Source organism: Zalophus californianus, chromosome 8 (assembly GCF_009762305.2).
Source record: "Zalophus californianus isolate mZalCal1 chromosome 8, mZalCal1.pri.v2, whole genome shotgun sequence".
Classification (NCBI taxonomy): Eukaryota; Metazoa; Chordata; class Mammalia; order Carnivora; family Otariidae; genus Zalophus; species Zalophus californianus.
The window spans coordinates 115,454,188-115,478,376 of NC_045602.1; the positions used below are offsets into that span (position 1 = coordinate 115,454,188).

General features: G+C 41.5%; 1 protein-coding gene across 1 annotated transcript; it reads right to left on the bottom strand.

Annotated features, from left to right (window-relative positions):
- Window positions 1–217: 217 nt before the first annotated feature.
- On the bottom strand, window positions 218–20,368 carry EIF2S2 (eukaryotic translation initiation factor 2 subunit beta). Its single transcript, XM_027620680.1, has 9 exons — window positions 20,159–20,368; window positions 14,676–14,853; window positions 13,113–13,216; window positions 8,460–8,595; window positions 7,292–7,392; window positions 6,284–6,432; window positions 3,431–3,487; window positions 1,323–1,408; window positions 218–698 (listed from the first exon to the last, which is right to left on the bottom strand). Exons 1-9 carry the CDS (start codon window positions 20,171–20,173, stop codon window positions 523–525), a joined length of 1,002 nt encoding a protein of 333 aa, XP_027476481.1. The 5' UTR covers window positions 20,174–20,368; the 3' UTR covers window positions 218–522.
- Between the last annotated feature and the right edge of the window lie 3,821 nt (window positions 20,369–24,189).

Genomic DNA, 24,189 nt, shown 5'->3' on the forward strand with positions numbered 1-24,189 from the left:
CGGGTTGTCCTCCCAGATCTCATGTTCCAACCACCCTCTCATGTGAAGCTTTATCTCAAGATAAGCTGAGAAGAAAAACAGCTGCCCAGCTGAAGCACCTGTCAATGGCCGGTTTCTCAGGATGAGGATATAGAGACCTCACCAGAGTCCAGGCACCAACTGTTTTTGCTGAATTCATTAAGCATAATTTTTATAGAAAACTGAAGGACAAAGCAAATTGAAAGAATCACTGTTATAATAACTTTAATTTATCTTGCATTTTACATAAGTCTATGAACGATTTTAAAAAAGCACCGCCTTACCCCATCACGTTTTTCTGACAGTTGTTAAAGTAGGCAATGAGTATGTCAACAGCTTGAGCATCGGCATCTTGCAAGGATTTCAGACCAACCAGCCACACGCCAAAGAACTTGGCAGCTTTTCTATCTTGTTTTTTAATACAGTGGTATATCCATTCTGATGGTAAACCTGTCCAGCCAAATCTCCACAACACACTTTGCAAAATCAGTGGTAGTTAGCCAATTAGTTAGCTTTGGCACGGAGCTGTGCTCGCTTGCCTGTGACAGCCTGGAAGCCGGTTTTGATGCTGGCAACAGAACATCGAGAATGACAAGTTTCGCACTGTAGGAAATAGAGTCGGGTGTCCTTTTGCAGGATTGTGTCCGGTGATCGGCACGTGTGACAGGTAACGTATTCCTCTGCAGGAAAAGCAACATACAGAATTACCTGGCGGCTGCAGTGAGCCAGAGGTTTCTTCCCTCTGAAACATCTTCTACCATGAACTCCACAAGCCCAGGCTGGCACCGAGACCAGGGAAAGCTTTAGCTTAACTTAGATATTCTAGGGATAAAAAGACACAAGCTATTTGCTGTGATGCTTCAGGTACTAAACCAAGGGTTGAAAAAAAGACTCCAAATGTGCAAGGAGGCAGGGATGCTTGCCAGATGCCATTCCTGGTTCTATCTACAGGAGAGCCACTCAGAACTAATTAGCTTTCCTAGGTGGGAATACACCAATTTCAAGTGATTAGGAAGATAAAAGGCAGGCCAAGCCTGATTGCCAAGAGATTTCCCTGACTTGGCCTTCAGCCTAGAACCAAGCAGCGTCCTTGATCTGCTGGGCCTTAAGAAATCAAAACCCTTCTTCTCTGTACCCCTAAGCAGCTGCCAGGAGTAGCTGTACCATCTTCCCATCATTTCCCCTCATCTTTGAAGGCGAAGGCCAGCCTTTCTAGCTTCATTAAAAAACCTGTAGATCTCCCCCAAAATATTACAGCCTGATTGAGAACATTTCAGAATGATGTAATTAAATTATACACTTACTGATATATCTTCTCAAAACATTTTCTATCTGTTTCTGTTGGAATCTTCCTTTGATTACAAGTTGATTATTACCATCTATAGAACCACTATGAGAGAAAAGAAAAGTATCTCCATTATTGTTTCCTGTAAGAAACCAAATTCCAGAACCTATTTAAAATATATTCAATGGCATAGGACAAGTTCTAGGAGCAGTGCTATACTACCTTGACTTCAAAATTTATTTTTAAGTAGTTGGTGCCTGATGACGTACTATTTCCTCACACTGAATCCAATTTCAACCAATTATATCTCCAGTGACATAATTAGGTTTATGATTAAGTCTAACAAATTGATTCCTTAACTGTGCGTGATGGCTTATTCATCTAACAAAGGAAAAAGACACTTCTACTGAATGTATAGCATGTACAAGGCAGTGAGGGGGGGTCTATAAATATAAAAACAGGAAGGGAACTCTATCTTTAAAAATTCTAAGCACCAAGTGTTTTGATTCAGTCATCGAGTTGATGAAAATATGCTAAAATGAGTTACGGTAATGGCTGTTCAACTATGTCAACCTATTAAAAACCATTCATACGTTTAAATGTGTGAACTGTATCTCTACAAAACTGTTACCAATAAAGAAGTACAGCTGAAATCACAGGTCACATATTGTCAGTGGTGCTGACGAGCACTTCTGGTAAGGTAAAGCTTTGCCCTAGATGTTATCATTTGTTACAAATCTGACGAGCACTTCTGGTAAGGTAAAGCTTTGCCCTAGATGTTATCATTTATTACAAATCACAAAGTCAAACAACAAAATTCAGCCAGGTAGCATTAAATTTACATTTGTTTTGCATCTCATAAAACTGACCTTTGTAAGAACCTCTCCTGTGTTTTTCCTTTAACTATAAAGCTTTATTATCATCCTCCATGGACTGTAACCCTTAATCTCCACGCTACAGTGATTCCAATGGTTGATGTAGGAAATTTTTTCCATTCACTGTCAAAAGATAACTGAATTTTCTCAACAACCCCATAATAGCCCACTGACCATAAATTCACTGGTTACAACCACCCCACCTCTACAAAAACTGTAAATTATTCCGAGAAGCAGGACACCGCGAGTTTTTATTCCTTCATTAGTTTATGCAAGTTAAGAATAGTGTAACAAATTTACATTTAAAGCATTCTTCTACAACAGAGTCTACATATCTACCACTAGTCAAATCAATCACTCCTTAACCCCACAGCGAGTGTAGTCAGTTCCAACAAACTGAGTTTAAATAGTAAGACTTTTGAGAAAGAAGACAGCAAACAACCTTAGTTACCTCTCTAAGCCTTCTAAGAGCCCAAGCTCTAGAGACCGGCAGAGCTGAGTTGGCTGCCTTGACTATGCTAGCGATGTGACCAACTCCCTGTTTCCAAACCTGTAAGACGGGTAATACTAATTTCCACTTACAGTTCACTGGACTATTATAACGACTGAGACAGTACCCCTAAAAAGTGCTTGGCATAGTACCTGGCATACAGTAGGCACTCAGTATGTTACTCATCATTATCATGCTCTAAGTCTATGTTACTTACTTTTAAAGGGACTTCTGGATTCCTGGTACTTATGGTCATAACTCATTGGGATGGCTCTGTGGGATACTGGTCTCCCTGCATGGGAATGGACTGGCTTGGTGCCTTCAACATGTGAGCCCTGAAGACAGGGAACTGATTATGGATCTCTGTTTCAATGTCTTCTCCCATGCCACGCATCAACCTATTTCTTTGATAGCCTATTAACAATTTAGAAAATAAATTCTGACCTAAGAAAATGGTTTCCTCTGAAGTCTAATATTTGATCCATAAGGAGACCCAAGAATTCTAATGACAGGAACACCAGCAGGCCTGTATGGATGAGCCACTTTTAACTCTGTTCCCTATTCCTAAGCAGCTAAGCTCAAACGATTTCCCTCCCTCACTGAACCTAAAAGTTCCTCTAATTAGCATTATGTGAATTTTTTTGTGTGTGTGAATGTTTTTTCTAAGGGTGTTATGTACCCTTTTCAAGTTACGAGAAGTTCCTTTGAAACATCCAGTACTACTATCTATAATTGTATATAAATGTAAATATAGCTTCTTACCTTGTACCCAATTCAGCCAATAAAAATGCAAGGAGATGTTTGGGCTGACGATGTAATCTAAAAAGAAAGTGATATAAACTTTATCCTTCACTGGAAATCGTACCGGTTATCTAAAAAAATAAAACAAACCCATCCTGCTCACTGTTTTTATCTGTAATTACTCAACTATTTGGTGAATTTTAGTGCCTAGCTCATCAAACCCTGAAATAAAGATACATAGATACCATTTATTTACATTTTACAGCCCATAAAGTAATGTTATTTATAAATGTCTAGAAACATGTTTAGGAAAGGTAAACAACTTTAGAGGTTAACCTTTTTTTCTGAGAAGGAAGGTTGAAAGAATCAGAAAGAGAAACATAGATGTCCTTGATTGTAACTATAAAACCCTCTTTTTAAAGAAGAAAAAAATCTGGGGGTGCCTGGGTGGCTCAGTCAGTTAAGTGTCCGACTCCTGATTTCGGCTCAGGTCATGATCTCTAACTCCCCGCTAGGCATGGAACCTGCTTGGGATTCTCTCTCTCCCCTTCTAAAGAAATAAATAAAAAATAAAACCTTTAAAGAAGAAAAAATCTGATGCACATGTGTCAACAGGGCAAAATACAAGAAACGTAGGCAATGGGACACTTGGCTGTTTGTTCTGCTAATCCCTATGTATTTCCTTTTTGAAAATCTTCATTACCAAAAAAGGAACAATATATAGAGAAATACTTCATGGTAGCACAAGAGCAGAAAAACTGAAAACAGCTTAAGTATTCACAAGTGAGGAGCAGTTAAACAAGTTTTGATACATCTATTCTATCCTGCTTTTAGAACAAGGCAGGTCTCTAAATACCCTCCCCCGCCAAAGTATACATAGGAAAAAGCAAATACAGAGCAATGCCATTCAGTATTTAAACTTTTAGTACTATTCACTTCGGGGGCATCTGGGTGGCTTAGTCAGTTAAGCATCTGACTCTTGCTTTCAGCTCACGTCATGATCTCAGGGTCCTGGGATCAAGCCCCGCATTGTCAGGGAGTCAGCTTCCCCTCTCCCTCTGCTTCTGCTCCTCCCTGCCGCATGCACACACTCTCTAAAATCTTTTCTAAAAAATAATTTTATTTACTTGGCATTGTTTGAACTTGTTCCAATAACCAGGTACTACTACTACAATTTTAAGTTATTCTTTCCCAAAGTGTAGTAAGTGAGGGTTGGTGAAAATATAATAGGAAGGTAAACTCCTACGTTGCTAGTGGGAGTATAAATGGGTAGGAGCTTTCTGGAAAGCAATTTGCCAACATCTGCCATGAAAATAACCCATCCCTTTTCACTTGGCAGTTCCATTTTGGGAATTTGCCCTAAGGCTTTGAGTTACTGTCAAGATACGTGTATTAGGATGTTTCTTAAAGCTTTTCCACTGATCATGAAAACTTGGAAGCAACCATATCCAACTAAGGAACTGTTAAAATATGTTGTGTTGCTACTCAAAACATTTCTGAAGACTACTTAATGACATGGGTAAAAGTTTTGTGATATATTAAGAAAAAATTCTATTGAAAACCAGTATAATACTAATTTATTTAAAAATACATGCACAATACTAAACATGAAAGTATTATGATTATCTCTTAATGGTGGACTTATAGATTTTTCATTTTCTTTAGCATGTCATTTTCTAGTTTTTTTTTTTTTTTTTTAAGATTTTATTTATTTATTTGACAGAGACACAGCGAGAGCAGGAACACAAGCAGGGGGAGTGGGAGAGGGAGAAGCAGACTTTCCGCTGAGCAGGGAGCCTGATGTGGGACTCGATTCCCAGGACCCTGGGATCATGACCTGAGCCGAAAGCAGACGCTTAACGACTGAACCACCCAGGCGCCCTGTATTTTCTAGTTTTTCTACAGTAAGAATATACTACTGTTGTCATCAGCCAAAAGTCTAAAACCTTTTAAGTAATGCCTATAATGAAAACAAGTGATTATCTCAGGGTGGTAGAATTTTTAGTGTTTATTCTTTTTTGTTCATCACTGTTTTGCCTTTTATCTGCAATAAGCATGTATCATTTATGAAACTGAGTAACAAACAGTAGATAAATAAGGTCAGTTGCCCTAAAGAGCCTGTCAGAAAAGATGCAGCTGAGCTATGAGAAGTGCCAGGCCCAGAACATGACCTGGGGGTCAGATACACATGGGAGATGATGATCATTAAGCAAGCTGAAATCTCATGGGGCGCCTGGGTGGCTCAGTTAAGTGTTTGCCTTTGGCTCAGGTCATGATCCCAGGGTCCCGGATTGAGCCCTGAGTCGGGCTCCCTGTTCAGTGGGAAGCCTGCTTCTCCCTCTCCCATTCTCCCTGCTTGTGTTCCCTCTCTCGCAGTCGTTCTCTGTCAAATAAGTAAATAAATAAAATCTTTAAAAAAAAAAAAAAAAGAAAGCTAAAATCTCAATCGACCATGTCTTGGCAATGACCATTCAAAGAAGAGGCACGCCAAATAAAGCTGCTGTCCCGGAGTTCACTTTTGCAGTTTGGCAGGCCCACCCCAGCCTAATGAGTTTTTCCACCTCCTTGGGCTCCCCAGGCTCCTGTCTGAGGACTACATTCAACCTCCTCCCTCTTCCCTCCATCTGGTTAAGATCCACTCTCATGGGTCAGCATGAGTTGGCTTCTCTCACCTCTGGATGCCTGATAAAACAAGCCCAGAGACCTAGAACAGGAAGAACTGACAGACTTGAACTGTGACCTCCCTCAAACCAACCCCGACATTTGTGCATTCTTTCCTTCTACCTGCAACAAAGTGCACAATAAGGACATTTAACATAGTCCCCGCAGAGTATCTGGTATTTGGGGTGGAGGACTCTCCATTAACCAACTTACAGTTTACAGATATCTGTAAAGTTGACAAAAGAAGTTTTCTTTGTTCCTACTCGGACGACCTGTGGAGGTTTCATGACAAATTTCCTTTTCTCTCCAGCAACCATATCTGGATTCTTTTCCCTCATAATGTTGAATACTCGATTCAGTAGCTATAGAGAATCAATTGGTATTCACATACATTCTTATTAATAGCAGCAGTATAAAATTCCTACTTGAGTCACTGTTTTACCTTCAAGCAAAGCAAACATCACTTTTTGCTAAACACAGTGCTCACTTCAGAAGCACATAAACACTTTTCGCTAAACACACACACTTACCACTACATGTTCTGGCCTTGCCTTAAGAGCAGGACTCAATCCTCAACCAGGATCTGGTCAATTAGGGATGCTCAGCAATACTCAGTTCAAAGTTGAATGAAGGAGCCCTACTAACTTTGCTGTTTCTAGGGAAAGTATGTGATACGTGGAAAAGTACGATTCAGGAAAGCCCAAATAAACTCGACTCACACTGGCCCTAACTTAAGTTACCCCCTTCCTCTATCCTGCTCTCTCAATTAAGGGGCTGCATGTCCTCAGAAGTTCATAGATTCAGATGGAACAGTGAATACCACCAGAATGACTGCTGAACTCTGGGCATCTGAGGGTATCTGGCAACACTGCACTGATTGTGTGACCTCTCTGGGTCTGTTTCAGGATCTGTTCTTCGATGGCCCTTCCAATTCAGTATAAAGATCTTGCTCTTCAGGGGCACCTGGGTGGCTCAGTTGGTTAAGCATCCGACTCTTGATTTTGACTCAGGTCATGATCTCAGGGTCATGAGATGGAGCCGGGCTCTGCACTCAGCAGGGAGTCTGCTGGAGGTTCTCTTTCTCTCTGCCTCTCCGCCCCCCACACTGTGCATGCTCTCTCTCTTGCTCTCAAATATTAAAAAATAAGTAAATAAAGATCTTGCTCTTCTTTGAATTCGAGTGAACATCTTAGCCCTTTTTCATAACATAATTTATCTTACCTCCTCATATGTGTAGTCTCTTTCTGAGCCCGCCCAAGCAGGACCTGTCTGGTTACTGAATGAGATACCATCATCTTTTTTGCTGTCTTCATCTTCTAAAGCTACAGATAATAAAGACCGTAAGAATGAGTGGTAGGCAGTAACAAAGCGGGGGGGCAGGGGGAGGCGCGCGGAGATCTAGAGAAATGAAAGCTTCAAAGACATTTGTCTTCCCTGCCGCATAAAAGCATCAAGGCTCACAACCAACCTATTACTTCTTCAAGACAGGGATGTTACAACTTTCATAAATAACCCTTAACAGAGACCTCTCTAATTAGGAATTTGTGGTAACAGACAAACCGAATTATTTCTTGATTTAACAAACACATAACATAATGCACTGGAATAGAGGAAAAAAGTCCAGATGTTTTGAAGCGCTTAAGAAACATCCACATTGGGCGCCTGGGTGGCTCAGTTGGTTAAGCGACTGCCTTCGGCTCAGGTCATGATCCTGGAGTCCCGGGATCGAGTCCCGCATCGGGCTTCCTGCTCAGCAGGGAGTCTGCTTCTCCCTCTGACCCTCTTCCCTCTCGTGCTCTCTATCTCTCATTCTCTCTCTCTCTCAAATAAATAAAAATCTTTAAAAAAAAAAAAAAAGAAACATCCACATCCATTAAAAAATCCATCTGCTAGGGCGCTTGGGTGGCTCAGTTTGTTAAGTGACTGCCTTCGGCCCAGGTCATGATCCCGGAGTCCCAGGATCGAGTCCCACATCGGGCTCCCTGCTCGGCAGGGAGTCTGCTTCTCCCTCTGACCCTCTTCCCTCTCGTGCTCTCTATCTCTCATTCTCTCTCTCTCAAATAAATAAATAAAATCTTTAAAAAAAAAAATCCATCTGCTAACTACACTAAAGTTCTCTAAAGAACTTCAGCACTTAGAATAAAACAGCACTTTAACAACAACAAAAAAAGAAACATTATTTAAACAGTTACAGTTAGTGTAATCCCAATTGCCAAATTTTTCCCCCATGAAATCTTGAACTGTTATCATCAAGTTAGATACCCTTTCCTTTCAGTTTCCATTATCAGGCACTGGAAATAACGAGAAGGGAAAAATGAGAAAGGTCATCAAAGAGACCAGGCCAAAGTCTTGAGTAACCTAGAAATGAACTGCTGAGCCCCAATACTACCTTCATCTTTCTCTAGTATTTCATCCTCATCTGGGAACTTAACATTCTTCTTTTTCTTCTTTTTATTGCCAAGCATAATGTCAAGGTCATCCTCTGGTTCAGCTGGTTCTTGGATATCACTTTCAATCTTAAGATCCTAAGAAATTGAGATAAGAATCAACATTTTGATACTAGAACTATTTTTTTTTTAAATGACATGGGCTGACATCATTTGGAGGGAAACAAATTTGGAGGAAAACAAATCACAACTGAAGTTATAGATAAGTAATGTCTCTCACGAGTGAACCAAAGTGGTTCAGAAAGTCTGTCATTTAGGGGCACCTGGGTGGCTGAGTCAGTTAAGCATCTGACTTCAGCCCAGGTCATGATCTCGGGGTCCTAGTATTGAGCCCTGCATCAGGCTCTGTGCTCAGTGTGGAGTCTGCCTGTCCCTCTCCCTCTGCCCCTACCCCCCCGCTTGTGCCCTCTCTCAAATAAATAAAATCTTTAAAAACAAATAAATAAGGGCGGCTGGTTGGCTCAGTTGTTAAGCGTCTGCCTTCGGCTCAGGTCATGATCCCAGGGTCCTGGGATCGAGCCCTGCATCGGGGTCTCAGCAGAAGGCCTACTTCTCCCCTCTCCCACTCCCCCTGTGTTCCCTTGTGTTCCCTCTCTTGCTGTCTCTCTGTCAAATAAAATCTTTAAAAAAAATAAAAATAAAAAACAAATAAATAGGGGCGCCTGGGTGGCTCAGTCGGTTAAGCGTCTGCCTTTGGCTCAGGTCATGATCTCAGGGTCCTCGGATGGAGCCTCGCATCTGGCTCCCTGCTCAGCGGGGACTCTGCTTCTCCTCTGTGCTCTCTCTCTTGCTCTCTCTCCAGTAAATAAATAAAATCTTAAAAAAAAAATTAAAAATAAAGTCTGTCATTTAAATTGGAAGTTCTTTAATAAGACACCTTGTTTTTTTAAAGGAGGCTCCACACCCAATGTGGGGCTTGAACTCACAACCCTGAGATCAAGAGTCACATGTTCTTCTGAGTCAGCCAGGCACTCCTGTAAGACACTGTTGTGGCATCTTTTCCTTTATTTTATCCATCAGCCTTGAGATCTTGTAATTAGTGCCCATGTTTCCAAACCAGGCCACTGTCATAATCACCTGGGAATCTTTAAAAGATTCCTGTATCAGGGCACCTTGGTGACACAGTCGGTTGAGCATCTGACTCTTGGGTTTGGTTCAGGTTGTGATCTTGGGGTCGTGAGATCGAGCCCTGCATTGGGATTTGTGCTCAGTGCAGAGTCTGCTTGAGATTTTCTCTCTCTCTCCCTCTGTCCCTCCCACTCATGTGGTCTCTTTCACTAAAATAAATAAAATCTTAAGGAAAAAAGGGAAAAAAAAAGATTCCTTTTGGGTTTTGTACCTTTTGGTTGACAATCTTTAGCAGGAACAGGCTTTAGGAGTATTTTAAAGAAGTTTCTAAGTATTCTGATGCAATCAATGGGAGCCGTTTTTCCTCCTGACACCAAATATGTGGTTTTTTCCCACGGCTATTGTCCAACTCTCTGACACTAAATAGGTGGCCTACAATTCAATTCAATTCTGACACTACCCAGGCTCAGTGACAGATTCCACAAGTTTAATGGCTCAGTCTCACAAGATTGTCCTTACTTCAGAGGCCAGTGCAAGCACAGGGTCCCCACGTTTTACCCACACTTAGTCTGACTTGACTACAAATTCAGAACACCCCCCCCAATTTAATAATCTGCTAGAACGACTCAGACTCAGAAAAACACTTTAGTTAACTATTACGAGTTTATGATAAAGGACACAATTCAGTAACAGCCAAAAGGAAGAGATGCATAGAGCAAGAAAAGAGGGGAGGCAGGCAGGTGCAGAGCCTTCTCTGGTTATACCACTTGCCCAACAGTTAGTGTTCACTAACCCTGAAGCTCTCTAACCCCCGCTGTTGAAGGGTTTTTATGGAGGTTTCATTATGTAGGCAGGATTAAATCACTGCCCATTGGTGACTGAACTCAATCTCCAGTTCCTTTCCCTGGAGGAGTGTGAATGTGAAAGTTCCAATCCTCTAATCACGGCTTAATCTTTCTGACAACCAGCCCCCCACCCTAAACCTATCCAGGGGCTCCCAGCCACTAGTCATCTCTCAAAAGACACTTTTATCACTCCAGAGATGCCAAGGGTTTTAGAAGCTGTGTGCCAGGAACTGGGGACAAAGACCAAATATTTATTTTTTTATTATACCACAGTCAGCTCGTACCAGATTGTGAAGAGGTCTTTGGGCATCATTTCAATAGATGACATCATGAAAGAAGGAAAAGGCAGAACCCAGAGATTTACAGTCACCTGATGAATGGATGGTGACACGGTACAGCTTGATCCTAAGATTGGCTGCTACAGTTATGGATGTAAACAGGGCACTAGAAATGAGTCATACACACCCCAGAAGATCAGAAAGGGCCAGTCTCAGTCTCTAGTCTTCTGATGTCTCCATCCTTTTCACCAGCTTATCCGGCTTCCTACTGTCAAGTATGCTGTCAGTACTACCTTATCAACATCTATTTTTACATGCCTACATCCTGAAATACTCTGACACTGGCCACTGTAATCTCATAAATCTTAGCAGAAAAACTGGAATAGCTGGGAGTAAATGACACTCAGCCTTGAGATCCCAAATCTAGCTATGTAGCCTCAATGCCCCATTTGGCCATCAAAAACCAATCAGCTCATGTGTAGTAGCTGGGTAACACATACACGAGAAAGCAGATATTTAGTCTCTAACATGACAGTCATTAAACGAGAAACTTAGATATATACTGGTACAAATTAGCACACAACAGCTAATTTCTAGTCCTATACTATTTACTTCATTCCAGCCAGATCTACCTCCAAACTGAGGCAAAGACCCAGTGAAACACAGAAAATGGCAGACTGTTTTTCAAGATTTTTCAAAAGCCCTGTGATGGTCTGAAAATTCAGGTGTATGAGTAACCCAACACCCAGTATCTTAAAAACACTTTAGTTTCAAGTTAAACTCCTTGCCTTGTCTGATGAAGATACTTGTAGTAACAAGCTATGTTATGCCTTCAATAGTAGAGAAAAAAGTATTTAAACACTTAGTAGGAGCAGAGCTTATAAGTGACTCTTCAGGACAAAAGCTACTAGAGGAACTGACCAACAAAACCTTGTTAACCAAGACCTTCTGTAGCACATCTGGTATGTCACCTTGTTACCCAGGATATTTATACCTGTTTTGTTCAGTATAATCTGAATATTTCTTTCATACTTTCCCTACAACAGTAGGAAGAGAAGAGAATCCCCAAACAGGGAGAGAATAAGATAAATCCAGGTAAAATCATCTTGTTCTAAAGGAGTCTAAATTATTCCTGAACTAAAATAATCTCTGAAAAGGAAAAATATCTCATTCATTTCAGTACCTTAGCAATTAGCACACAATGCCTGACTCACTGTAATTACCAATACATATTTGCTGAATTAACCAAGCTATCAAAATTGTGACACTGTTTCCAAAACTGAACAAATTACTGTATACATTTCCTATTACATGTGAGATACACCTTATTTACTTGAGTTTGAGCAAATAAGCTATTTACCAAAGAAAAATTGGGGTAGAAAGCATAAAATGGGACACTTAATACATGTGTATGTGTATTCTCATGCTTGCTCCTTCTCACTTGTATATACATAAAATTGCTATTATCCTGGATTTTTGAAATAGATGTGTGGGCTCTGCTTAGGATTCCTGGACAGGGCCTTTAAAATAGTAGCTCTAAATAAGGGCATAACAGACTTTCAGCTCCTTGATCCATCCTTCTACTATTTACCCACCTACCCACCTATTTATCCACCCTTGTTCAAAAGAATTTTGATATTTATATTGGAAACTGATCCAGTAACAAGATAATCACAGGGCCTCATATCCCTAAAAGACGAGAGAACCCCATAATACCAGCCTAAATGCTCCCATTCTCCTACAGGCCATAAAATCATCAGTCACCAACCATCGCAAGCTGGGGTTCATTTTTTGCTGCTGAAAGGAACATACCTAAGTTTGTATTTTCAACATGCTACTGAAAGTCTAACAGAAGAAACCATATGGGGCGCTTGGGTGGCTCAGTCATTAAGCGTCTGCCTTCAGCTCAGGTCATGATCCCAGGGTCCTGGGATCGAGCCCCACATAGGGCTCCCTGCTCAGCCAGGAGCCTGCTTCTCCCTCCCCCACTCCCCCTGCTTGTGTTCCCTCTCTCACTGTGTCTCTCTCTGTCAAATAAATACATAAAATCTTAAAAAAAAAAAAAAAGAAGAAGAAGAAGAAACCATATGAACATATGCTCCACAGGATTTCTCACTTACAGAAATATCTCCTCAGCCAATCTCAGTGTGGTTAATGACCAAGGGCATTTTGTAATCATCTTAATGGCACTGCAATACAATGTGTAAAACTCAATTTATATTCCTTTAAACCGTTTAATCCCTTTAAGATACCTAGTCAGACACACTCCCAAGAAAATGACCTTAACACTGATCAGGTACTTAATAACAAAAGCAAAGCTGTTGAGACAAGACAAAAAGAAACATCAGCTATTAGCAACCTTTCGAGAGGTCAAATTTTACCTTCAATAAGAAAGCAATACTACCTTTACACCTTCTTCAGCTTCATCAATATCAAATATCTTTTTTGTTTTTTTCTTCTTTTTCTTCTGATTAAAGAAGTTCAAGTCATCTAAATCATCAGAAGCATCTAAAAAGACAGATAATTAAAAGTATTAACAACTAGCAAAAGATACAGCACAAACCGAGTTAAACCAACATTTCAGCTATTAATTAGTCAAGTCACCAGAATAGAGAGACTGGGTATTAGTACAGTGGTATCTCTACAACCTAAGGTTATGGTTCTGAAAAACTCAATGGCAAGTCAAGTCAAAGCTTTGTAGGAAAATCCTGGTTAGGGGACCATGTTGGGAATATTTACTTAGTAATCTGACCATACCATGCCTCATTATTCTTACGGCAAAGTCAGAGTTCTAACACAATTTCTAAGGGTCTCTTAGTTTTATCTCTCCATTTCTGCCTACCCTCTCATCTACCAACCCTTAATTCCTGGTTCCAGTCCAACTAAACTACTTCCACTTCTTAGTGTAGTGTGTGTGGTCTCTTACCTAAGCCTCCCATTGGCCCTCTCATATTGCACTTATCTTCATCTCACTGGATCTTGGTTAGAAGTAACTACCATCAAGAAGCCTTCTCTAAGCCTATCCCCCAACTGGGTTTTAAGTGCCCCTCTAAGTGTCTTGAAAGAACCTTGTTACTCCAACAGAGGTGCTTACTGGCTTATCTATCTCCCTACTGGCTACTAAAGTGCTATACTTTTTTCATCTAAATCCTAGTGGTTAGCTCATTGTTACTAAAATCAATCAACAAAGGGCCTTATAAAGTATATGACATTTGTTAAAATAAGGCTACAATTTGAAACTATCCACCATTAGTAATAATGGGTTTATTCAATAAGTCTTCCATTTGTCCTGCCCTATTGTACACTAAGAATATTTTAGGATCCCTCTGCTACAAAGTTTTTCAAGGAGCTGTTTATGAATTCATTTTGTCTTATTACAAGAATGTCTTATTTTTCATTTTTTTTAAAAACATGTACAAGATGCTTAGCACATGCTAGATGCTCAACGAATGTCAGTTCTCCCCATTGCCAGCAGTGTCTTATGTTCAATAGACATAAATCATGTTTATTGTATCATTTATTTCTAGTAATCATTTGGTGTCTGTTAGAGCACAAGAGGGAATAACTAACACTGGTGTCTAAATCCAAACATTTTAGGCTATAATTTTAATCTCTTTTATAGATTCTCAGGTTTGCTAAGATACAAAACTGCCTGTTTTGCTCTAATGTCTTTCTGCCTACACTCAAATACAACTACAATTAAAATTGGAAGAGACCTGACAGGTTAGACTGGAAAAACCAGGCCTGGAATGATGAGGTTTTGTCATCTCTGCAACTTGTGGATTTGGCAGGAATTTCTCTGGAACAAGTCTATCAGGAATCTGGCAAGATCCAGTGCACACAACATATTGATAGCCTCAACTTCATTTACCAGGCTGAGAGATCACTGTGCACAAAATCCAAAACACTCACAGAAGAGAATCAGGTCTCATAGGACATCACTGACTCTTTCATAACTACAACTCACCCTTTTTCCTACTGTCCTCTTCATCGGCTTCTACATCTTTATCCTCAGTTGGCTCTGGTTCTACTTCTTTTGTTTCTGAGGGCTGGGTTTCTTCTGTCTGGGCATCCCCTTCCTCATCTAACATAAAAGGCTTCTTCTTCTTCTTTTTCTTCTTGCTCATAGTAGGATCAAAAATCATCTGTTTAAAAAAAGAAAAAGGAACCAAGTGATCGTTTTTAAAGACACTCACATTCCAAATATGTTGTATACTCAAAAAGTGTACGCTTGAAAGTACAATATATGGTGCATTAAAGTACCAAAAAGGATTTTACAAACACAAACAAAAAGTCCATCCAACCACCTTCCCTTATTAGTAAAGGGGTGGGGGAGGGGTATACTTCGGAAACACATGCACCTGCCTTGAAATTTGTAAATTCTCACAAGATACTGCAACTTCACTTTTAAATTTCACAAGCAAATTTGGAGACTTTATTTACGGCTGGTAACCTGGGGTTGCTATGCCAGGAGACTTGAACTGATAAAAAATTAAAACAAGAACTCCCCCCCGCCCAAGTTCAGACAAATCTTTAAGAAAATCCATCAGCAACCCTTCCTATAGCAAATCTCTGAGTAAGAGAAACTTCCATACAACCTTTTATTTTGCTTTTTGTTTCGGGAACATTAAGTTTTCTTAGTTATTTTAAATCTAATGTCCACTAGAGAGTAAGTGAAAAACTAAACTTACTTATAAACAACTTGTGCACACTGGTATCTTGGAAAAAAATATAGATCATTATTTTAGACACAACAGTTTAACAACATATAGAATAGATGCCTGGTACAATGTAAAGAGGTCTTTGAAGTCAAGCAGAATTGTATTCAAGTCCCAAGTATTTTTCTCTAAGCCCTTACCAATCTTTGTCCAAATTCTACCATGCTTAAATTTAGGATTTTGCCCAGGGATCTGAGTGACAGAGAAGTATTTGAAAGCACAAGTCTGGAGTCCAACTGACTGAATTCAAATCCACTCTGGCACTTACTTGTGTTACTCCAGATAAGTTCTTGCCCTGTACATGCCTCATTTATAAAATGGAGATAAGTAGTGGAACCAAAAACAAACCTAATAATGTTATTGGGAGGATTAAATGAGTAATTAAATATAAAACACTTCGCACAGTGCCTGGCACAAAAGTACTCAATGAATGTTAGCAATTATTATAATTTATGTAATGCTTTATAGTTCTGACGAAGCATGGTATCTCTTGATTCCTATCACTGAAATTTCATCAATTCAGGGTGATTAAATTTCTAAGACTTATCATGAAACTCTCCCAAAAGATTCCCAAAATTGATTCCAATTTCCTTACATTTCTTTATGACTCAAGTACATTAGAGAAATTGAGCTACACTGAAACCAAACTAGGGTCTGTAATAAGGTAGGGTAGATATCATCCTGACCCAATGAAGAAGGCTCTGCAAGACATTCTGGAAATTGATACAGCCTCATTTCAAAGATTTCCTCTGCTACCTTCACAAAGATTTAACTGTGTAGCAAATGAGTAATTCTGAAATGCAGTCAGTCTGAAGAACATTACTGAGCAAACTTAAAGAAGATATAAAAAATAAATAAAGAAAAAAAGAAAATAGGAGAAACAGGAGGAAGTTCCCCACAGCTAATCTATTAGGTCCTGAGTCACTGTACATGGAATGTTGCAATCTATTCCAGGGAGGCATCCAGTTTATCCTCATTTACTGAAAATGGAGATTTGGCAAAAGGACAGCATACTAGGCACTAAAAATTTGGTTGTCTGGCAGGGCTTACAATTTATTGCATTCTTCCCCAAGTTATCAAGTTCCCTGGAATATTATCTTTTAACTATTATTCAGCAAGACAGACCAAAGATAGGAGGGATTCTTATTTTTTTTAAAGATTTTATTTATTTGAGAGGAGAGAATGAGAGAGAGCACGAGAGGGAAGAGGGTCAGAGGGTCAGAGGGAGAAGCAGACTCCCTGCTGAGCAGGGAGCCCGATGCAGGACTCGATCCCAGGACTCCAGGATCATGACCTGAGCCGAAGGCAGTCACTTAACCAACTGAGCCACCCAGGCGCCCTAGGAGGGATTCTTAAATCAGAGGACAGCACCACAGTTGTCTTCTTACCCTCTGAATATCATTTGTACTTAAGTGTACAGGCAGTTTGCTTGTAGTCTTGTAAAGAGAAATAAACATGCAGGAATGATATACTGAAATAATTAACATCTCTCTCAATTACTGTCTCTGGATACTTAACACATAAAGTCATTGCCTCATATACTCACACCACATAGGAAAATAAGAGTTTAAATATAAGGAAACCAGGGATCCCAAAGTGGTGCCCAGAGCAGGACTCCCCCAAGATACAAGGCCATGTCAGTCCTGAGTAAAAAAAAAAATGTTTTTTGCTTTTTTTTTTTTTAAGATTTTCATGTCTGACTTACAAATCAGTACATTCAAAATGTTTTATGAGACTAGTTTGGATTTGAGAAGCAAATAGTTGCTGACAGTACACTTAGAAAAAAACCACAGCATCTCTTTAGCTTTTTTTTTTTTTTTAAGTCCACAACAAAGCTTTCAAAAACAGCTTCCCACTTTCAACTTTCCAGGTTGGGTTGGGTTGGAGAATGCTAGAATGCTTCATGAAAGTGGTAACCTACTCTCATCCATAAGAATTTACCCGAGATGATAACTTTATGGCCACACCACACCCAGGAGGCAAGTGTTAGTTACAGAAGAACCTAGAGAAGCAAGGTGAGAACAAATGCTAAATATTGTCATCTGTGGGTGATGGGATCCTGGGAGATTTTTATTTCTCTGTATTCTTCTGTGCTTTGTAAACTCTGTACAACACACATTCCATTTTTTTTTTAAAGATTTTATTTATTTGAGAGAGAGAATGAGAGAGAGAGAGAGCGAGCATGGGAGGGGGGAGGGTCAGAAGGAGAAGACTCCCTGCTGAGCAGGGAACCCGATGTGGGACTCTGTGGGACTCAACCCCGTCCCCGGGACTCCAGGATCATGACCTGAGCTGAAGGCAGTTGCTTAACCAACTGAGCCACCCAGGCGCCCCACACACAGTCCATTTTTAATCAGAAACTTTTTTTTTTAAGTTTAAAGTTTCTTTTGTAAAACATCCTACCATGTTGCGTGAAAACCTAATGGTTCAGACACCTTGTAAATGGGACCTAGTAATAAGCAGTAATCTTAGCTATTGACAGCATTAAAAAAAATGGTCTGAAAAATAATGAATGCCTGCAGATTAGGATATTTTCCCATAATTCTAGAACACTGCTTTTTAAAGGGCATGGTGTTCCACCAGGTTAAAAAAAGTTATATTTTGGTGGGCAGTAGGTTCTTTAACCCTCTATCCTAGCCCAGAACTTCTACTCTTGGGGAGACCCTGGCAGTTTATAAATCATTTCCACGTACAACTTTTCACTTGATCCTTACATGTCTGTAAAGTAGTCAGAAGTTAAGGACTGGCCTAAGAATACTAGTCAATAGTACTAGAGGAACCAGACTCTGCACATACCTACAGAGTTGAAGCCAAAGGCTGAGTTTCTAGTCCCACTAACTTGCTGTGTGATCTCGGGCAAGTTAACCTCCCTAGGCCCTAGTTTCCTGCCTATAAAATGAAGTTGGACTGGTAGACCTGTGAAGCGCTAAGCTGCTTACTACTTTATTGGCTTCCAAAGCCCTCTGCTGGAATGCTGGTTCTGCCATTTTTTGCTGGCAAAATCTTGTTCACCCTTCAGTAATTTATTCACATTCCACTTCCTTCAAAACTTGATCCCACTGCTAAAACTGAATCCTCCAGCTCCCCAAATCGCTATGTTGAAATGGTCCTATTTCTTCTCCTGTAGCTACTAGTAGATCTCTTAACTCCTTTACAACACTTGTACTTTACCATAAACCCCATACACAGAATAGTACCCCACAGACCTACACAGGCACTGTTAAAGATTATGAAAAGCTGAGAAAAGGAGTAGAAAAGAAACAAGCATGAAACACTGCCACTCTCAGAACTTCTGAAATACAGTGGCCAGAGCAATGTCTTGGAGGTCAGAGCATGACCTCCAAGCAAGAACCACCTACTTCATTTAGACTCTTTATCTCCTAACAGAGCAAGAGCTTCCCAGTTACCTAGATGGAGGCAATACTGCATAGATCTGGAATTCTACTACTGGCTCCGCCACTTAGTATTTAATCATGGGCATCATACAACCCTCTAAGCCTCAGTTCTCTCATCTCTAAAATGGGCATAACAATGATACCAATTTTACACGGTTATTGTTAAAATCAAAGGTGAGAGTGGAGTCGCCTCCTCCAGAATAAAATCCAAATTCCTTAATTTGGTCTTCAAATCCCTCCACGAATTAGCCACCACTTAGGTCTCAAGGGAATTAACTCTAAGCAAATTGGAGAATATCCTTTTTGTGAGCACATGTACTTGCCTTCTTAACCACTCCCTTTACCCTGTGATCAGGCCTTTCCACTACTGTGGAAATTCTAAGCATCGTTCAGGGTCTACCTAGAAAAACCAACGCTCGAGGAAGCCTCGATTTTTTCCTCCTCCTCTCCAAGGCGCTATAGGGCAAGCACCCCAATATTTACAAAGTGAATTATAAATTCAAGAGTTTTTTTTTTTTTTTCGGCGGGGAGACCTGACCGGTAAGCTGTAGCTTTCCCTCAGTCAATACTTACTGACAGTACTTAAATCAAATTTCATTTTAAGCCGTTTGATTTTACATGAACTGGTACAGATCTGGCTTAAAAGGATTTGAGAAAATTTGCTGAAGTACAAGCACGACGGTGGAAAAACATCCAGCCAGCTTCGCAGCCCGATCTTCCCGCTCACGTCGCTGTGAGCTCTCTGTTCAGGGAGGCTCAGGGGCTCCCGCCCTAAAACTTTCCGAGGTGAGTCACTTGAGGCTGAAGGGTCTTTTCCTCTGTCCTATCTCCCTCACCCCTATAATGCTCAAGATGAGAATAAGGGCGGATACCGGCCAGGACAAGCCAGCCTGCCAGCCTGCAAAGTTTTTAACGAGGGCGTTCCGCCGGAGCTGAGGGAGGCTCCTCTCACCACTCCCGGCGCCCAGCGAGGAGAGTTGGAGCCGCACTGTCAAATCGAAAGGAATGCAGAGGTCGGCAGCCCCAATCTCGTTCTTTTGGGGCATTACCCGGGCATTCAAGCCCCCTTCTGGGAGGGCGGCTCAACGAGCTCAAAATCCCGGAAACGCCGGCCACAGGAGGACGCAGGCCTCGGCGCCGCCACCCTGAGGAGAGCCGGCCGCGACCAGGCCCGCGGCTCCGAAGTCCTCACCGGCTCTCTCGCTCCCAGCCGCCTAGGCCCGGCTGCCCCACATGGCGGCGGCCGGCCGCTAGGCCGCAGGCCCGGTCTCCCACACCGGGGTGGGTTAGACTCTCCGCCTCAGTCCTTAGCCCTAGAGCCAGGCTCAGGCCCTCACCTCGTCCCCGGACATGGCTGCGGCTCGAGTAGGCTCGGCACGGACGGGAAGTCGGACGGGTCAGCCCCAGGCCCCGCTGGCAGCGCTGCTCCTACCGACACTGCTCCTACCACCGCACTAGGCTCTTGCATCAGCGAAAGGGAACGACACCCCGCCCTCTCCTCCCAAGCGTTGGAAATACGCCTGCGCAGAGCCTGCCAAAGCGCAGGCGCACGGAGGAACCGCTCCCGAGCGCTCCGTCTGGCGCGAGTTACCAGGCGACGGCGCGGCGCGGCGAGGCGGCAGGCAAGCCGGGACTTGTAGTCCGCCTAGAAGAGGCGGGCACTTACGGGACGGCCGCCCAGCGTTCCGTGCGCGTGTGCGACATCTAAGGAAGCCGGACGGAAGGTTGGCTTTTGCAGTTGGTGGCTGTTACTTCAGCCTGTCTCCGCGCACAGGTTTCCGCGCTCTTGTTCAGGGCTTGTGGAGTGAATTCGGGGCCATTTCTCGTGGGTTAGGTGGTGGGTGGGAGGCTTAGTAATATGAACCCGTTAGGGTTTAGTTTCCTTGCTACTACCTACACTATGAGCCCTTGAGGTGTTCCAGTGTTTGAGGAACTCAGAAGTTGGAGCTAGGGACGCGCACCTCACTAAGAGGTTTTACTTAATGAGAAACTTAATCTGACATGCTGGATTCCAGCTTGGGAGGTCGGAAGCCAAAAGTCTCCCCTGTAGTTTTGAGGAGAGAAGTTGTCCCATGAGAAGTGGCCTGCCAGCAGTCTGTCAGGAAGCCTGAAAATACTTGTTCATGAAATCTCTGCTTGAACGCTCTGGGTGCATCATGCAATTCCCCTTGAGGCATAATAACAGCAGTTAACCTTTGAAGGGGGTCTCACGACTGTGGATGGCCTCCAGCTGAGACCACTGACAACACCACTAAAGTTGAACGAAGTTGGCCTTGTAACATGTCTCCTTGCAAGGAGGGAGACACACCATAAAGGACGGAGGCATTTCAGGAAGAGGGTGCCTGAAAGAATTTACAGGATTTGGACTTGTGTTAGGTAACCTTTAGGTGTGTTCAAGGAAGCAGGCCTTCTGTCTAGACTGGATGCTGTTAGGAGGTGGGGGTAATTCTATGACGGGATATTTTAATAATTCTTATAAAAGATTTATTTATTTAGATTTTAGATATTTATTTATTTAGAGAGAAAGAGTGAGAGGGTGAGCATGCGGGAGGGGCAGAGGGAGAGAAGCAGACTCCCACAGAGCACAGAGCCTGATGCACGGCTCCATCTCGCTATTCTGAGATCACGACCTGAGCTGAAATCAAGAGTCGGGGCTTAACCTACTGAGCCACCCAGGTGCCCCTTTAATTCTTATCTAAAAAAGGGAGAAGAACCAAGAGAAGCTAAAGCTATGCTTGATTAAGAAGCAGCAGTCCCTCATGTTGGCCAGGAGAGGGGCATATTTGTTTTGTTTGTGTGTGATCGGGACAACGTTCTTTTTTTGTTTGTATTCAGACATGGTTTTGGAGTGGTTTTCGTTTTGTCTTAATCCATCCTGGTCAGAGTGGCTTTGTCTGACATTGGTGTTCCATGAAATTGTTTATATTCAACAGGGCAGCACATCCCAGTTTATGGTACCAGCCTAATTCCCACTATCAGGGGCTGCTTTTCTCCTTCTCACTGTGTTTCATATCACCTAAAAATGTGCTATGCTTTAGGCCTCAGAAGAACTATGTGAGACAATCCACAGATATTTAGTACTCCCCATTGGATACTAGTCCCTAATCTAAGCATGGCAGGTAAAATTAGGTCTCTGCCTCCAGGAAGCTTACAGTTTATGAGAATGCTTTATTAGCCCCTTTGTCCAAATGAGGAAACTGTGCTTTCATGGCTTCGAGTAATTAGTCCAAAATCATACGGTCAGCAAAACGGAACCTGGGGATCCAAGTCCAAACAATCTGATGTCAGTGGCTGTCACTTTACCACCTTGAGAGTTTGCATCCCTAAGGAGGCTGCAGTACCTCCTCAGTAATCTTCAACTACTGATACCTGTTCTTACCTGGGTTTCTCAATAGCAGCATTATTGACCTTTGGGGCCAGATAATTCTTTGTTGTTGGGAGCTGTTCTGTGCATTTTAGGATGTTTAGCAGCATCCCTGGCCTGTATCATGTCAATGGCACCCTGCCTCTCGTTGTGACAATCAAAAATGCCTCCAGACATTACCAAATCACCCATGGTTGAGAGCCACTGGTATATACCATTTATCTCCTCCTGGGTCTTCGATAACAAACATTTGCAGCATGAGAATCCCCAAACCACTTTGAATGGGGAGATCTTGAAGAGAGAGAGAAACTGTGTGGCCTAAAGTTCTGAAAAACCTGTTCAAATAGAAAAATGAAGACTGAGACAAAGCATAGACAAATGAAATGGGAAGAAACAAAGGGAGAAGAGCAGTGATCGAGGTGGAGAGGAGCTCTTAGGAAATCACCCTTAAGTTATTCAATTCATACTAACAAAGACACAAAAAGTCTTAATGAGGCCGCATAGTACCTCTGCTCCCTGTTTGGGAAATGGTATTATGCTTAGCAAATAGTCTTGGCCACTTTTCTGAAAAGACTTCTTTTCCTTTACAGCATGGTCCCAGGTCTGACCTCCCTGAACTGGCTACTTGCAAGAGACTCTTCAGAGATTTCAAGCATCCCCCAAGGTAGTAGTTTGTTTTCCAGGAAAGCCAAGATTCCTTGGGGAGCTGGCAAAAGTCACAAAGCAATGATAGCTAAGCTTTTCCAGGTTTTCCAAGAGACAATCCTACTTAGACTAAGGTAATAAGAGCATCAACACAATCACTTGTATCTTCCTAACCTCTTTTATCTAGGAATCTCTGCAAAATGTATAGTCATCTATTAATTTTCTCCTCATAACAGTGAGAGAAATCAATGTGGTTTTTCTGTTTTAGAGATACAAAAGCCAAGTCATGGAGTCCACAAAAAATAGTAAGAAATCCTGAAATAGACAATTGGAATTTTCACTTTGGGCCATTCTTTTTTTTTTTTATTTTAATATTTTATTTACTTGACAGAGCACAAGCAGAGGGAGAGGGAGAAGCAGGCTCCCCACTGAGCAGGGAGCCCAATATGGGACTTGATCCTAGGACCCTAAGACCATGACCTGAGCTGAAGGCAGCTGCTCAACCAACTGAACCACCCAGGCGTCCCTGGGTCATTCTTGATGCCCAGCACCACTCCAGGTCTCCCACTACTCAATAGTAAGGTAATGATAATCCTTCGAGTGTATACTAAATTTTATGTTTTCATAGGCTTTAAAATAATCCATAGCCTCTTCACTTGACCCATAAAATAGCAGGCCTATTTTAGTAGAGGCTATGAATTAAATAAAATAATTAAAATAGAGGCCATGAATTAAATGAAATTAAATAGTGATAGTATTTGAACTGGAACCCAAATCTCATGATTCTTAGTCCAGTACTCTTTCTGCTTGGTAAGCAAGCCCATACATCCTTGTAGTGATACTTAATTTATGGAGAACAGAAGATATTCTAATTCACATAGAAATCCAAACCTATGCAACCCTTTCATCTATTTGTACCTCATTATGTAGGGTCTTTTAAGAGTTAGCTTTGGTGAAGAAAGAGAAAAGTCACTGAGATATTAATGAAGCATCTGGTAACTCTCAAATTAAATTAATCTTTGGATTGACGTAGTAGGCAGAAGGCAGAGTGAGGCTCCCCCCAAAGAAGGCTTAAATAGAGCTAACCTTTAGGAACTAAATTAGTAGGAATGAATTCTTAATTATTTAGCCACATGTAAAAATGACTTCCGAGATAAGTGTCACTGAAGAGATCTAGGAATCACAATTCTAAGCAATTTGACCAGGCTATAGTCTAATGAAAATACTATCTCTACATACTGTCATTATATTAATGATTCCCAAATTCATATTTCCAACCCCAATCTCTCCACTGGGTTCCAGCCTCACATATCCAAGTACCTACTTCTCTATATTTGCTTGTCTCATAGAGATCTCAAA